Source organism: Saccopteryx leptura, chromosome 6, assembly GCF_036850995.1.
Source record: "Saccopteryx leptura isolate mSacLep1 chromosome 6, mSacLep1_pri_phased_curated, whole genome shotgun sequence".
NCBI classification, from domain to species: Eukaryota; Metazoa; Chordata; class Mammalia; order Chiroptera; family Emballonuridae; genus Saccopteryx; species Saccopteryx leptura.
Genome location: NC_089508.1, coordinates 33,862,687 through 33,879,749, shown reverse-complemented (window position 1 = coordinate 33,879,749; position 17,063 = coordinate 33,862,687). Strand labels below are relative to the sequence as shown.

At 38.0% G+C, this 17,063-nt stretch overlaps 1 protein-coding gene across 3 annotated transcripts in view; it reads left to right on the top strand.

The window, feature by feature from the left end:
• Positions 1-17,063, top strand: part of PALS1 (protein associated with LIN7 1, MAGUK p55 family member) — a 96,498-nt gene that overhangs the window by 76,257 nt on the left and 3,178 nt on the right. For all 3 annotated transcript variants that reach the window (XM_066342453.1, XM_066342451.1, XM_066342452.1), the window contains 6 exons: positions 3,699-3,882; positions 6,433-6,504; positions 6,869-6,940; positions 9,543-9,710; positions 10,347-10,549; positions 12,360-12,470. In XM_066342453.1, coding sequence (XP_066198550.1) covers positions 3,699-3,882; positions 6,433-6,504; positions 6,869-6,940; positions 9,543-9,710; positions 10,347-10,549; positions 12,360-12,470 — 810 coding nt within the window. The remainder of the gene's footprint in view (positions 1-3,698; positions 3,883-6,432; positions 6,505-6,868; positions 6,941-9,542; positions 9,711-10,346; positions 10,550-12,359; positions 12,471-17,063) is intronic.

Genomic DNA, 17,063 nt, shown 5'->3' with positions numbered 1-17,063 from the left:
ATAAAAGCATAACAGTTTGAAAGAGAATAGTTTATTTTTTTCTCAATATTTTATTACAGTTATAGTTTTATGTTTTGGTAATCATTCCATGTTTTTCCTTTATTCTTTATAGAACATATAAAGCTAATACTGCATTTGCAACCTTACTTCTGTTTAAAGTTTTGTAGGAGGAGAAGTGAGGAAATAGTTGTCTCTGAATTCCAGGAGCCTTGTTCTCTGTGCACTGTGCCTTTCTGCACACGTCTCCAGTGAACAAGCCCTGGACTTCAGAGTAGCTCTGCGCTTTGAGAAGACACAGCAGAGGGTTGGGATGTGTCCTTACTTATATGACTTCAAAAAGAAAGGGAGAGAGAAAGGAAATGAAACGATGCTCTTTTAAAATAACAGTATTGGGTGAGGCAAGGTCTTTTCAAAATAGAAACAATGTTCAATATTTTTCTTTTCCTTCATTTCTTCCTTTCATTGTGGAGAACTCTCAATTGCAGTATCTCTTGCAAAGTTTTTATCAAATCAAACAGGCTTAAAATTAACTACAATTACTAAAGCTCACACTGAAGCTTTCCAGAAAGAAAATAGTGGTAGGGCATCATAGTTGGCATATGCGGAATAAGTACCTGAGATTTGTGATTTTAAGAAATTAAAACCAGTTTATTGAGCATCATTATGGTACAAGTCAGGATCTAGTAAAAGCATAGGCAGCTTTCTGGCGTACATTTTGTGATATTAGAAAGAAACATATATTTTAAGTAGCTAAACAAAATAAGTGTTACCTGACACCCCACAATAACCACTTGCTGAATTATAACATCATAAATGGCGAGAGTAAACTGTCAGAAGTACTCCTGTATTCATCACACACAGGCAGCGAGTGATTGCTTTGTCAGCTGCAGAGCACAAGAGTTGTGGCACCTTTGTCATTCACTTCCTGGGTAACTGACACATTTATCCCAGGAAACATGCATTGCTTAAATTGTATGTTTCTTTCTCTTTATATTGACTTAAAAAAAAAATAAAAACTTAGAGTTCCCAAACAAGTGTGTAAATTTTAAAATTATATTCCACAATGTAATTGAAATAATATGGAGGGAGGAAAGAGAATACTTGAGCTGAAGGCATGTTTTTCAAATAGTCTAATGCCCTAATCTAACAGGAGTAAATTGAAATGAAGTGGTATTACACTGCTTAATTCTCACAGCCAGCCTATGGAATATAGCTTTATTATTCCCATTTAATAGGCATTGAAACTAGAACTTAGAAAGGTCAAGTTAATTTCCCAAGCCCGCTATTGATAGAGAGGTGAATCAAGACTAGAACCCATGCCTCTTTCAGAACTCATGCTCTTAATTGCAGTATAGTATAACAGGTAATGTCCCATAAGCCATGAAATACTAGGTTTCTGCATTATTGTTTATTATCAGTCCAAAGAAAATTAGAACACCATTGAAACTGGAAATATGGAGTTTGTACTGCATCATTTCAACCAAAAAGTAAAGACGGGATTTTTTTAATTAAGTGAGAGCAATGGAGGCAGAGAGACAGACTCCTTCCTGCATGTACTCCAACCTATCCAACCAGGATCCAACCCACAATCCCCCTGTGGGGCAGTGCTCTGCCCCTCTGGGGTGCTGCTCTGTTACTTGGCAACCAAGCTATTTTTAGCACCTAAGGCAGAGGCCACAGAGAGAGAGAGAGAGAGAGAGAAAGGAGGGATGGAGAAGCAGATGGGTGCTTCTCCTGTGTGCCCTGACCAGGAATCAAACCCAGGACATCCACACACCAGGCCGATACTCTGCCACTGCCAACCAGCCAGGGCCAGGGGTAGAATCTTCATGGAGGCTTTATTTAGATGGGTGGCAATCTGGGGAGACAGGGGTTACATTCCCAAATCATCTCAGCCATCTTTCCCCAGCCCACCTTTTTATAAGGGGAAGGAAAAGGTAGCTAAGGGTTTTGGAATTTCCAGGAGAGTTAATCAGATCATAGTCAAAGTTAATTGGATCACATTCAGCAGGCATTCTAATCTTGGGGCCAAAGGTGGATCACTTGAGATCCTGTTAAATCCTATAAGCCTGTTCAGGTATGCCAGTTCCTGGAACAAAGCTTTTACTTGCATTAGCCAGTATGCCCACTGACCACAACCAAAGCCACAATTACATAAGCTAAAATTTTAACTCTTGAGTTCCCCCTATCACCGTGATAGAAAATTATAACTATAGATGAATTAACCTCTTAGTAACTACTTATGTGATCATTTGGATTCAGAGGACAAGGAAAGCATATTATGAGATTTTGGTATTTGAAATTGCTTTGGGATTTCTTTTGCCTATAGAAGACTAATATCTCTATAAGACTGGGAGCAAGCTTTTGTGAAGTCTTGATTCATAGGGTCTGCATTAGAAAGATAGAAATAATTGGTTTATGAGGAACTTAAAGGCTCAGGATAGGAGGATGATAACCTCACAGTGCACGGATATAAGCCGTAGAATTAGCCACTAGCCCAGTGGCTTTAATTATTGAAATATATTCTTAAGGGTCCCAGATAATTTTCTTCCTTACAGTGAGTATCTATTGGATTCATTTTGGGTACTGGGCAGTTTACTAAGTATCAGGTTTATAATAACGAACATGACATAAAATAATTATAGCTTGCAGTAAGTGATAAGGTAGGAATAAGTAGACTGTGAACATTGAGACTAAGAAGTGGGATTAATTATATAAGATGGTCAGGAAAGGCTTCTTGGAGAAGTCAACATGAAGCGGAGACCTCCGGGATGAGATGAAGCCTGGCCTGTCAATTGCCAGAAGAGCTTTCAGCTGTAATTTCTAGAGACCCTGTGTTTGGAAAGCCTGTGGGCATGGAGCAAAGTAGGAGAGTAGAAAGGTAGGGAAGGAGATTCTAAGAGATGAGGCTGGAGAGGTAGGTAGGGCCAGGTCTGTTGGCCATGGCAGGGAGTTTGGATTTTAAATACAGTAAGTGAACTGATTCATATCTTTAAAAAACACTTTTGGCCTCTGTGTAGAAATTGGATCACTAGAACCAATAAGGAAACAAGGAGATTTAGGAAACTGTTGCTAAAGTCATTATGAAGTACGATAATGGCTTAAACTTGGATGATAGTAGTGGTAGTAGAGAAAATGAATCAGCTGGGCTGTGTTCTGGAAGTAGAAATGACAGGTGACAGGACCTTGTAATGCACCTGGAGGGTAAAGGAAAGGGAGGAGCAAGCATGCTTGAACAGCCCCGTGAGTAGTGGTGCTGCTTACTAACAGGAAATCTGGGTGAAGATCTGGATTGGGGAGAAAAATCAGGAGGTCCATTTTACAGATTTGAGATGCCGAGGGGCACTGCAGAGGTACTATTTTTACAGGTCAGGAATGGAGAGAGAAGAAGGGGGTCTTTCGTACATTCTTTCTGCTTCTCTTAAGCCTTGGAAGCCCTTTAACACATCAGCTTGTTGGTGGCTAACAATACGTACAGGGTTTTGCATACTCTTGTACATGGTTGCAGTCAACAAAGAGATGAACTTAAACAAAGAAAACAGATGAGCCTGAGAAAATACTGCCCCCAAATGCTGTTGTTTAGCCCCCCCCATTTCAACTCTTAGTTTCTTCGCACTAATGAAAAATGTAACATTTTATGCTAAATATTTTGTGTTGCCAATTCATCATTTTTTTTCATTTTTATCCTTATCTTTTAGATCCATGTGAAAGCTCATTTTGACTATGACCCTTCAGATGACCCTTATGTTCCATGTCGAGAGTTAGGTCTGTCTTTTCAGAAAGGGGATATACTTCATGTGATCAGTCAGGAAGATCCAAATTGGTGGCAAGCCTACAGGGAAGGGGATGAGGATAATCAGCCTCTAGCTGGGCTTGTTCCAGGTAAGGACGCTGTAGTAGGAAACGTAGTTAAAAGAACATTTAAAACACAAACCTTCACAGTGAAAACTCACTTCTTCATTCCTTTAAAAAATGATGTAATTCCTTTTTCATGTAATCATGTTTTTATGTTAAATCTGTAACATAAGTATATTGAATGTAATTGTGACCAATTTGTTGGGCTTTAGAATGAAATTATGACATAATACAGTATTTACATTTGTTCTTTTTGTGTATAATAGAAGGTTACAAAAAAATCCCGACTCATCAACTTTTTTTTTGGAGATCTAATTGGTTTTATTAAGCAGTTCATGAATTGAGCAGCATCTCATCTGGCAACTATATAGAAGGGTGCTCCCACAGTCGTCTGCTTTTATACCCAAAAGCTGGTGACTTGTGGGAGTCGATACTCAATCATATTTCAGGAAAGGAGGAATGAGCTGCTTATATTAAGCTACACCCTGCTTCTTCCCAGTGTGTTACAGGCATTCCTCTGGAATGTGGGGTACTAGCAGGCATCATAGTTCTCTCCTCATTGCTTCTGCCGGATATCAGTTTCATATCCTCTTCCCATGCCAGCCTTTGCCCAGAAATATTTAGAACTGGTGTTTATTGGCAATTGATTGTATTGAGTTTCTAAAAGTATGTACATGAGTCAAGTACATTTCAGTTATATCTTTTGCTAATCTTTTTATTGGACAATTAAATAGGGCCACCTTAGTTTGAGTTTGATAATAGTTTTCTGTTAGAAGGATTTTTAAGAGTTCATAATGTCCATTTTTCATTAACGTCTGCTTCTATTTAAAAAATAGTTACATTTGTGTATACTATAAAAATGTGCCTGAGAAGTATGACACTAATATTTTTAAACATTTTAATATGTAAAGTAATTTAAATTATTTTGTTCCCTTTTTTTTATGTTAAAGAGACATACTCATTTTCAATTATTAATGCTCTTAGAATCTTCCCTCTAGTCACAGTTACTTGTTTAGGAATGCAATCTGTATAGCCCCTGGAGACAACCTGGTTTCCTTTCAGGCTTTTTTTTTTTCTTTTTCTTTTTTTTTTTTTTTTGGTAAGAAAGAGGGAGACACGGGGATAGGCAGATAGGAAGGGATAGAGATGAGATGAATCAACTCATAGTTTCAGCACCTTAGTTGTTCATTGATTGCTTTTTCATATGTGTCTAGACTGGGGGGCTCCAGTCGAGCCAGTGAACCCTTGTTCAAGACAGAAACCTTGGGCTCGAGCCAGCGACCACTGGGTCATATCTATATCCCGTTCTCAAGCCGGCAACCTCGGGGTTTCAAACTGGGATCCTCAGCATCCTGGGCTGACACTATCCACTAGAACCACCGCCTGGTCAGGCTCCTTTCATGCTTATGTGTGTTACACTCAAGTGTTTTTATGAAGTATACTACCTTCTACAGACTATTCCAATGTAGATGGAAATTGCCTGTTGATGTTTAGAAATCCCTGGCTTGAAATGGAAAGAATTAGATAAAACATTAAATATAAAAGTAGAACTCCAATCCAGAATTTTCTAAGTAAAACTATTTTTTGCTTTCAAAGAAAATACATTTAGTTTTAAGGTAGTCATCTTAAAAGAAGATGAAGACCTGACCAAGTTGTGGCTTAGTGGATAAAGCATTGGCCTGGGACACTGAAGACCCAGGTTCGAAACCTCGAGGTCATCGGCTTGCACACAGACTTACCTGGCTTGAGTGCAGGCTCACCAGCTTGAGCCCAGAGCTTCTGGCTTGAGCCCAAAGGTTGCTGGTTTGAAGCCCAAGGTCCCTAGCTTGAGCAAGGGGTCACTGGCTCAGCTGGAACCCTCCAGTCAAGGCACATATGAGAAAGCAATCAGTGAACAATTCAAGTGCCACAATGAAGAATTGATGGTTCTGATCTCTCTCCCTTCCTGTCTGTCTCTCTTTGCTTAAAAAAAAAAAAAAAAGGTCAGAAACCTTGAAAGCCTCCTATATGAAAAGCTTATTCCTACGAGGAAAACAATCTTTCATTTATTTGTATCATTAGTAAGAATAAATTACTAAATTTTAAAAATTAGTGATTTTTAAAAAAAATTATTAAAACATATACACATATTTACACATATGTTGAGTGGAGTCTAAAAGTGATGAATGGTCACGTATTGTTTTGGAAAGTTAGCTCTTAGAATAAATTTGCTTGATTTCAAATCATTCTAAATGGTTCCTCTGTTGTAAGATCCAGCACAGTACTTTCCACTTAGTAAAGGCTCAATGAAAGCTTTGTAAAAATTGAACTATAGATTTTCTAACACTAGTATATTTGTCTTTTCCAGTAGGTGATATATTCTAGTAATACATATCTTAGGATCGGTTGAAAGTGAGGTTGAAACTTCATACTTCAAACATTTGTAGGCCTATAATCATAGCTGATACACTCTCATAAGTGGCAGAAGGAAGTAGAAGAGAATATAAATGGTTACTTCTGTTGTTTTCCATTGGATTTAAAAAAAAAAATACTTCTAGTCTCTTACATATTTTACTCTTTTTCATTTCTATTATTAAGGGAAAAGCTTCCAGCAGCAAAGGGAAGCCATGAAACAAACCATAGAAGAAGATAAGGAGCCAGAAAAATCAGGTTTGACATTTTTATTCGACATTGAGGAGAGGGTTCTTGGTATCCATCTGGAACGGTGTTTAAGTTTACATGTCATTTAGAACTGTCAGGGAGCGTGTGTGTGTGGCCAGAGTGATGTGAACGACAAAACCGATTATCTGAGAACTGGAAAGAAAAGACAAGATTTAAAATCAAAGATTGTTGATCTGTAATGTGAGGTAAATGGGAAAAGTTGTAAATACTTTCCTGAAAAATAGTTTTCCTATGAACAATGTCATGTGTTTATAAATTTAAATTAAAAACTATTATAGAGTTCTTCAATTTGTAGCTTTATTCAAGGAAACAAATACTACATTTTATAGTTATGTTTATGATTATTCCACAGGAAAACTATGGTGTGCAAAGAAAAATAAAAAGAAGAGGAAAAAGGTTTTATATAATGCCAATAAAAATGATGGTAAGTTTTACTCTTAGAAATGGCTGGATTTATATTATATCTAAAAGAGACCCATTATTTAACATTGGAAGGAAATTAAATTAGTATTTTCAGGGAGTTTTGTTTCTAGTCCTGTTTGACTCATAATATGACACAAGGGCTTAACAAAACCATTTAGCAAAAATGATTTTCTTTTGGAATCCTATGAGTAATGCAGTGTTTTAAATTCTGATAAAAATTGTTATAAAAATTAAAGGACAATTAACATATAGTATTACATTGATAGTCCTCTAAATTGAGGAATTTGAATTGAAATTCCTCTAATGCTTAAACTGTCTATATGCAAAAGTAATACAACAGTATAATTGTATTTTAAGTAAACAAGGACTATCTTAGCCCGTTGCACAGAGGCTACCTGCGGGCTGTTAGGCACACAGGAGTTTTCAAGTTGTAGCTTTTCTTTAAATCAAAAGCTCTAATAACACACGGCTTATACTCCCAGGTGACAACACTCTGCTGGACTGAATGATGGCTGTTGCCTTTACATTGGGTACCTACTATTTTAGTTCAACAGTTTCCACACCATCCAGTTTTTTTGTTGTTGTTTTTTTTTATTTTATTCATTTATTTATTTTATTTTATTTTATTTTTTTTTATTTTATTTTTTTTACAGAGATAGAGAGTGAGTCAGAGAGAGGGACAGACAGGGACAGACAGACAGGAACGGAGAGAGATGAGAAGCATCAATCATTAGTTTTTCATTGCGTGTTGCAACACCTTAGTTGTTCATCGATTGCCTTCCCATATGTGCCCTGACCGTGGGCCTTCAGTAGACCGAGTAACCCCTTGCTGGAGCCAGCGACCTTGGGTTCAAGCTGGTGGGCTTTTGCTCAAACCAGGTGAGCCCGCGCTCAAGCTGGCAACCTCGGGGTCTCGAACCTGGGTCCTCTGCATCCCAGTCCGGCACTCTATCTACTGCGCCACCGCCTGGTCGGGCCATCCAGTTTTTTATAAACTAAACCTGATTTACTGCTTTCCTTACTTTCTTGGTTGGTCCTTATGGGCATTAGAATTTGCTACCTCTGCTTTTGTTCATGTTAGAAACAGGCTAAAAAATAAAGTCAAGGCAATCCTGAACTTCTTAAACAATTTATAAGGTTTATTCTCTTAATACCTTGAAATAATTTTTAGGCAGCATAAATTAAACATGAAAATAAGGTGTTATAGAGTATTGAAAAACTCCATATAAAACTAAATCTGAGATTCCATCTATTAATTAAAAAAAGTTTTCCAAAATAAATATCCTTCATGCTAATTGATATATACTGTAACTAAGAAGATTTATTGAATTATTAGGCCACTTGTCTATGCTTGAGTAAGTGATTAATGTGTTTTTCATTTTTTGAAACACAAGTTAATCAGTTCAGCTCTAATAGATATTATTCTCTACAAAATTTACAAATGTGATGTCTACAGATCATAAACGAAGCCTGTAGATTACATTGCTGCCACAGTCTGATTATACATATTAGAAGAAGGAACTCAGATTTTTCAGAGTGAAAAGCATTTTGGGAAGCGAAGGAATTACATTTCTGTTTATAATGGTGTCATCATAATTAACATTTTTGTTAATAACTCACTTATAGTAACTTGTAGTCTTGGGGGGCTAACTGTATATGCTTTAGATACCTTCATCCACTTAGTTCTCACAATCAAGTCCTTGAGATTATAGGTGAATAAATCCAAATTCAGATATTAAAGTGACCTGCTTAAGTTCTTACAGCTACAATATGGTTGAGCTGAAATTGAAACCAGTCTTGTTTGAGTTCCTACTCTGTGCTTTGTGCTGAGCACTGGCAAGACTAAGACAGCTCCCCACTCCATGGAGCCTCTAGCTGAGAGTCCCACTGCACCGTGGGCACCTGGTGCCCTTCCCAGTCACGTGGACTGTCCGCGGGCAATGCCATCTGTGTCTGCCTTTGTCTTCTCACTTAACAGCTCTGATTTCATCTGAATTATGGGCTTTAGGAATGTTACCCCACCTATCGTAATTTACACCTCTTCTTGAGTCATGACCTCAGGTATTCCAGAATAAATATAAATGCAGGAAGTGTGAATCGCACAGATACGACCTGGTTTCAAGTTGTGTAATCACAGAAAAGCATTCCAGCCTTCTCTGATACCACTGGCTGTAGCCACTAGTTGTGAATGTTTGTCTGTGCCTATGCTCAGCGTGTACAATGTCTGATCCTCAAACCAACCCTCTAAATAAAGTGTTAGTATCTCCATTTTACAAAAATGATAGCTACTGTTCTCCTTATTTTATCCCCTGGTGCCCCACCCTCTTTCACAGTATATTTATATTAAACATTCAAACATAGATTGCAACAAGAGGGGCAATAAACATTTCTAAGAACAATATATTGTCTGGTTTATTTTCATAGTATCCTGGAAAGGATATAATGACATGGGAAGATACTCATAATACTATCTTGATTCAAAAAGCTAAGTGTTTTTAATAATAAATTGTGTTCTTTCCAGTATTTTTGGAAGATCTATGAGTATTTGTTTATTACATAGCAATAAATCTGTCTGAAGGGCTTAACTTTTTCTTTTTCTAAAGACTATGACAATGAAGAAATCCTAACTTATGAGGAAATGTCACTTTATCATCAGCCAGCAAATAGGAAAAGACCTATCATTTTGATTGGGCCACAGAACTGTGGCCAGAATGAATTACGTCAGAGGCTCATGAACAAAGAGAAGGACCGCTTTGCATCTGCAGTTCCCCGTAAGTTTGGATGCATTCCCACTGTCCTGTGCTTTTCATACTGTAACCTTAGAACCTAACTGGCTAGGGAAATCTTTTATCCATTTTATCAAAACAGTATTGTCCAGGAAAGAACTTTGTTTTAACCAAATCTTCTTGGAAAATTTCAATTTTTCCTAAGACTAGGGTACCACTTTCTAAATGAATTTCATTTTGGACTTCTTATAATTCTCTATTCAATATGGAATCAGCTTCTGGTTTTTTAAACTGATGCAGAAGACAGAAAAATTGAGACATAATCTCTGAACATGGAAGCTCTGTTTAAAATTTATATGGTACTTTATATAATACCTAATCTTATGGAAATAAACTTTGGGGAAAAGTGAGTAGTAGTATTTTAAATGCAAGATGAAGTAATTTAAAGTGTAAGCATAAAATGTATTAAGTTAAAAATGTAACTATTAAGATACTAAAAACGTTTTTGTTCATTTCTCAATCTAGAAATAAAACCAGTGTTAAACACCTGGGTTCTTAACATGTCCTCAATTCATATTTTATAACCTGTATTATAAAATAAAATTTTTTCCTGATTAACAGAATTATCCCCAGTCCTACCCTGATCCATGCCAATTATTTTTACGTGGTTTGTTTACCCAGATACGACTCGGAGTAGGCGAGACCACGAAGTAGCCGGTCGAGATTACCACTTTGTTTCTCGGCAAGCATTTGAGGCAGACATAGCAGCTGGGAAGTTCATTGAGCATGGTGAATTTGAGAAAAATTTGTATGGAACCAGCATAGATTCTGTACGGCAAGTGATCAACTCTGGGAAAATATGTCTTTTAAGTCTTCGTGCACAGGTAAAGCTGTTTTGGTTTAGGGTGTTGAACTTGACGGTATTTTTTGCAAAGTAACTTAGTGGAAATGGCATTTTGCTCCGAGAACCACAGGACCTAATTAAGTTCTTACACAGCTTTTCCCTACTGATTCTCTGTGTGAAATCAGACAGATTGCTAAATCTCCATTTCCTCAGAGAATGAAATACGCATCTACCTACACACACATACCTGTTTTCTAAAACCTAAAATACAGTAACTGTAGTACTGGTAGTACCTTAAAGGTTTTAGAGATTATAAAAGAATATCCCTTTTCCAGTTCTGATCTGATAAAAATTAGAATAAAAGTCATAGTTGTGGCTTTAAATACCATAGTTTATGTCAGGGGTCCCCAAACTATGGCCTGCAGGCCACATGCGGCCCCCTGAGGCCATTTATCCGGCCCCCGCTGCACTTCCGGAAGGGGCACCTCTTTCATTGGTGGTCAATGAAAGGAGCACATTGACCATCTCATTAGCCAAAAGCAGGCCCGTAGTTCCCATTGAAATACTGGTCAGTTTCTTGATTTAAATTTACTTGTTTTTTATTTTAAATATTGTATTTGTTCCCGTTTTGTTTTTTTACTTTAAAATAAGATATGTGCAGTATGCATAGGGATTTGTTCATAGTTTTTTTTATAGTCTGGCCCTCCAACGGTCTGAGGGACAGTGAACTGGCCCCCTGTGTAAAAAGTTTGGGGACCCCTGGTTCAAGTATTATAATGAATGCTTCGTTGTATTAAATAATGAAACTTCCATTGGTTTATGTTGTTTGGAAGACTAAGCAAAAATTAAAAAATGACTAACAGATTGACTAAATTGATTCTCAGATTTTCATTAAGAAATAATTTTAGAAATTTGGGATTTTTAAGGTTGTTGTGGTAAAGCTTTCTTAAACTAAACAGCTTCAGCATAACACTTTCCTTAATGTGCTGGAATCCACTGTGTGTGTGAACACAGGAAACAAGCAGTGGTCATTAAACAAGCAGGGGACAGGAGTTGACTAAAATGGCTCTCTTGAAATAGTAATTAGGTTTTCTTTGTTTTTAGTGGACAAAAGAGTTTACTCTCTACTATTTCAATTTTAAACATTTAAGAGAAGTATAAATGTTTTTTAGTAAATTTCTTCAAAATTCTTATATTATTTGTGCTAGCATATGTGCCAGAGAACATAGAGAAATTAAGCATATTGTCTTAATAATGTTTTCAGGTTAAAAAGGGGGGCCTGCCCCTATAATTCCCATTTTGATAGAGACTCCAGTTTGCAGACACACCGTCACGCAGGGGCAGACGAGGGGACAGCCACAACCTCTTGTTCCACACAGAGTCTGTTTTTCTTGGATATGCTTTTCCAGAATTACTTTTTGTATATGTATTTAAAGTCTTTCTCTCTGTGCTTGAATTTAGACCCTGGCACATGGTGAGGTGACAACTCATTTCTAATTCCTCAAAAATGGGTTTTTAGTACAGTTATTATACATGGATCTTATGAGCAAGCTGTTTTAGCATTTCATAGTTGTAATCCTTCAGTATCATTCGTTGTCATTACATTGGAAGAGCAAACCAATAGCGTGTATGTGTGTGTGTGTGTGTGTGTGTGATTTTTATAGGTACACAATATATTTTTACAGTGAATGGTAGGATCTTAAAATACTGTGAATTTTTTGTTACAAAAATGTTTAGAAACACTCATGGGTAATTTTTTTTAAAGATATTATTATATCCCAAGTATATTATTGGGAAGTAGATAAATAATGAAAATTACTTTAAAGATCCAAAATATCTTTTCTTTTCAGTCATTGAAGACTCTCCGGAATTCAGACTTGAAACCATATATTATTTTTATTGCACCCCCTTCACAAGAAAGACTTCGGGCATTGTTGGCCAAAGAGGGCAAGAATCCAAAGGTAGGGTTTTATACTGTGTACTTTTCCATTGAAAAGAAACCTGAAACAGTCATGGCCATAATATGTCAGTGCTTAAAAGCACGTCAGCTTAGCTTTCAGACTGATGATTCTGTCTGCCGTACTGCTTTCCCAGAATTGCCACCATTGCCTCTGGGTGGACTCTGGCAGCTCTCCAAGAAGGCAGCTTTTCTTGTTCCCCACACATTCCCCTCTTGTTAGCCCAAATGTACGGTAGCCCTGGCATTCCTTGGCCCTCCTCACTCTTCCGCAGGGAGTCTGTGGCACCCGCCACACACAGATGCTTACGGCTTGCCCACTTTTCTCTGTAGATACTCTGCATATGCAGGGAGCCAGTGTTGAGCGCTCCTGTTTTTCTTCTTTTTCTCATTGAAATTTTATATTCTGTTTGTCTCCTCCCTGTGGTCTTCTCACATGATCTAAAAATGAAAATTTTTGTAAACTTATTTTATGTTCTGGACATGGTTGAGCAAGTCCATAGTTTACCAAACATTATTAATAATTAAATGAGGCCCTAGCCAGTTGGCTCAGTGGTAGAGCCTTGGCCTGGCATGTGGATGTCCTGGGTTCGATTCCAGGTCCGGGCACACAGGAAAAGTGACCATCTGCTTCTCTACTCTTTTTCTTCCCCCTTCTCTCTAACTCTCCCTTCCCCTCCCACAGCCAAGCTCTGTTGGGCAAAGTTGGCCTGGGCACTGAAGATGGCACCATGGCCTCCGCCTCAAGCACTAAAATGGCTTTAGTTGTAATGGAGCAACAGCCCCAGATGGACAGAGCATCACCCCCTAGTGGGCTTGCTGGGTGGATCCCCATCAGGCACATGCTGGAGTCTGTCTCTTTGCCTCCCCGCTTCTCACTTAAGAAAAGTACAAAAAAGTAATAATAATAAAATGATAATATACCAATTACCAGAAAGCATTGGCATTTCGTTTAAATGTGCAAAATGAAAACTCTCATGTGAATTGCTATGTCAAAGTAACAAATACTTATTCTTTCTTGGTTTTTACTGATTTTTTAAAATATTGCTATTTAACAGAGGAATCACTCAGACCTCATTTCATTTGCTATGCCTCTCAATCTCCTTAAACGCCATAAAACCATGTCTTCCTTTGAAGTCATTCAGAAATAACTGCATTTATTTAATGCGTCCTTTCCTTTAATTCTGGATGACTAACCCTCCTTCTTCTACCTCAAGATACTTTTTTTTACTCTAGGCCTACTTAACATTTCTTACTCAATCTGTATGTATGGGAAGGTAGAATTTTTCAGTGTCTGAGACAAGACATCAGGAGCTTTCTCATCCTACATGTTGAACATAATGTTTAGGCTAAGTAGGCTAGCTGGATAAAGACGTGTTTCACCTTTTCTTACTTTTTTTGTTTGTGTGTGTGTTTTTCCGAAGTTAGAAATAGGGAGGCAGTCAGACTCCCACATGCACCCAACCGGGACCCACCCAGCATGCCCACCAGGGGGCATTGCTCTGCCCATCTGGGACATTGCTCCATTGCAACTGGAGCCATTCTAGCATCTGAGGCGGAGGCCATGGAGCCGTCCTCAGCACCCGGGTCAACTTTGCTCCCATGGGGCCTTGGCTGCGGTAGGGGAAGAGAGAGTCAGAAAGAAAGGAGAGGGGAAGGGTGGAGAAGCAGATGGGCGCTTCTCCTGTGTGCCCTGGCCAGGAATCGAACCTGGAACTTCCACACGCCAGGCCGACGCTCTACCACTGAGCCAACTGGCCAGGGCACTACCTTTTTTTTACCTTTTGCAGCATAATCATAGTTCATAAGTAAGTGGAGTCAGAGTATCTATTGTCCTTAGCACTTGGGAAGATACAGAAGAAATATGAAATGTGGTCACTTGCTGTTCTTAGGGAGGATCACAACGTATGATAATACTCTGAGACTTAGTACCCAGTAACTACGTTGGTAAACAAGGAATACCATGGTTGTTCAGAGTTGAACCTTAAGGACCAGTGAACTTCATTCTACTTGTTCAGCCTTCTTTTCAGTTTTTGAACGTGCACACTCTTTTTTAGTTAGGTTTTTCTTCAGCAAGGATTCAATATGATGCCAGTGGCCATATACCATTTCACAGCATGTTAAACAACTTTCTTTTGGTTAATGGTCTCTGGCAGTGCTCTCATGGAATTTTTTTGCCTACTTTATTGTAAATTTTAGCCATCCCAAATTGAGTGAGGTCTAGAAAGATACCAAGTATACATACATATATTTATACATATATGTATATGTTTTGTTTTGTTTTGTTTTTGAGAGGAGACAGACACACAGGAAGAGAGAGAGATGAGAAGCATCAACTCAAAATTGCGGCACTTTTAGTTGTTCGTTAATTGCTTCCCATACATGCTTTGACTCAGGGGCTCCAGCCGAGCCAGTGACCCCTTGCTCAAGCCAGCAACCTTGGGCTCATACCTTTGACCTTGAGCTTTCAAGTCAGTGACATTTGAGCTCAAGCCAGTGACCATGGGGTCATGTCTAGGACCCCATGCTTAAGGCAGTGACGCCGTGCTCAAGGCAGATGAGCCCACGCTCAAACCAGCAACCTCAGGGTTTCGAACCTGGGACCTCAGAATCCAGGTTGTTGTTCTATCCACTGTGCCACCACATGTCAGTCCCAATTATACATGTTTTAAAGCACAGACTTAATCACTACCAAAATGTTTTAACAGTATACAATATGCTTGACTTACTAATTAGAATTTTCTAAATTTTCATTGAGGTTAAACTTATTGAGGTTAATTGCATAAATAAAATGCATACATTTTAATTGTATAATTCATTGAATATAGGCAAAATGCATACCTGTGTAACTACCATGTCAATCAAGATTTAGAATACATACTTTCATCACTCAAAAAGATTTTCTCATGCCCCTTTAAAGTTAATAGTTAATAACAGTCTACTTTGTGTCACTATAGATTTGTTATCTGTTCTAGAAGTTAATATAAATGGGACTGTACAGTATGTTTAGTTTTAATATTCATCTAACAGTAGTTATATCTATTTATTGCTAAGTGCTCTATGTGCCATGATCAAAATATATCACAATTTGTTTGCTCATCAATTAAAATCCATTTGGGTTTTTGCAGTTTTTGGCTCATATGACCAAAGCTGCCCTAAACATTTACAGTTTTCAGGGACATATGTTTTCGTCCTCTTGAATTGCTGGTTCAACGCTAAGCGTATGTTTACCTGGGTAAAGCCTGCCAGGCTGTGTTACAGCAGTTTGCTGTTTTGTGCTCCCCCTTTGGTCCCATTTGCTCTACATTTAACCATCTTTTGCTGTTGGTTTGTGACAGTTCTTTAGTTCTAAGAGTTGTGAAGTGTTATCATTATGCACTTTCCTGATTACTTTGATAGCATCTTTTCACCTTGTCATTTAGGCATATTATGTGAAATGTCTCAAGTCTTATTTTAATATTTTTTTAATTTATATGTGGATATTAAATATTTTCTCAAAGCCTTTGTATCTTTTTAATGAGTTCTTTGAAGATCAGAAGTGTTTAATCTTAATGAAGTGCCCTTTTCAATTTTTCTTATGCTTAATATTTTTATTTATTTATTTATGTATTACAGAGACAGAGAGTGAGTCAGAGCGAGGAATAGACAGGGACAGACAGACAGGAACGGAGAGAGATGAGAAGCATCAATCATTAGTTTTTCATTGAGCTTGCAACACCTTAGTTGTTCATTGATTGCTTTCTCATATGTGCCTTGACCGCGGGTCTTCAGCAGACCGAGTAACCCCTTGTTGGACCCAGCGACCTTGGATTTAAGCTGGTAGACTTTTGCTCAAACCAGATGAGCCTACGCTCAAGCTGGCAACCTTGGGGTCTCGAACCTGGGTCCTCTGCATCCCAGTCCGACGCTCTATCCACTGCACCACCGCCTGGTCAGGCTTAATATTTTTACTGTACAAAAAATTTTGTTTACTCCAGGGTTATAAAGATTTCATTCTGTGGTTTCTTCTAAAATCTTTTTTGTATTAGCTTTTACTTTCAGGTATGATCTCTCTCAGGTTCATCTTTGTTTAGTGTAAGGTAAGAGTGGGTTGGTGTTTTGTTTGGTTTTTTAAATCCAGTGGCTATCCAGTCGCTCTAGAATCATTTCTTGAAAAAGACGGTCCTTTCTCCTGACGTTCTACCACTGAGCCAGCCAGGGCCTGACTGCCTTTTAATTTCTCTTACGTTTTATCTCCTTTGGTTTTCCCAGTGGTGCTTTATCACTCACAAAATAGAAGTGTTGAATAAAAACTCCTCAGTTTTAAGTCAGTGAAATTGCAAAATGTAAAGAACCAGTTATCTGGTTTGACTGGAGTCTTGGAATGTGTTCTGTCCAAATGGGGCTTGAGTATGGTAAACTGATGGTACAAACTCCTAGTCACCTTGCCCTGAAGGCTAATCTTACCCGTCAACAAAAAATAATTTTATTTTTGAGCAAAAACGTTTTGTTTTATTTGAGTCGTGCATTATAAGTTGAGAAGTAAGAGGAAATTAAAACAAATGATGCCATTTTGGCAAAAGAAGGAATAGAGCCTTAAATTCGATAAAGAAAAACT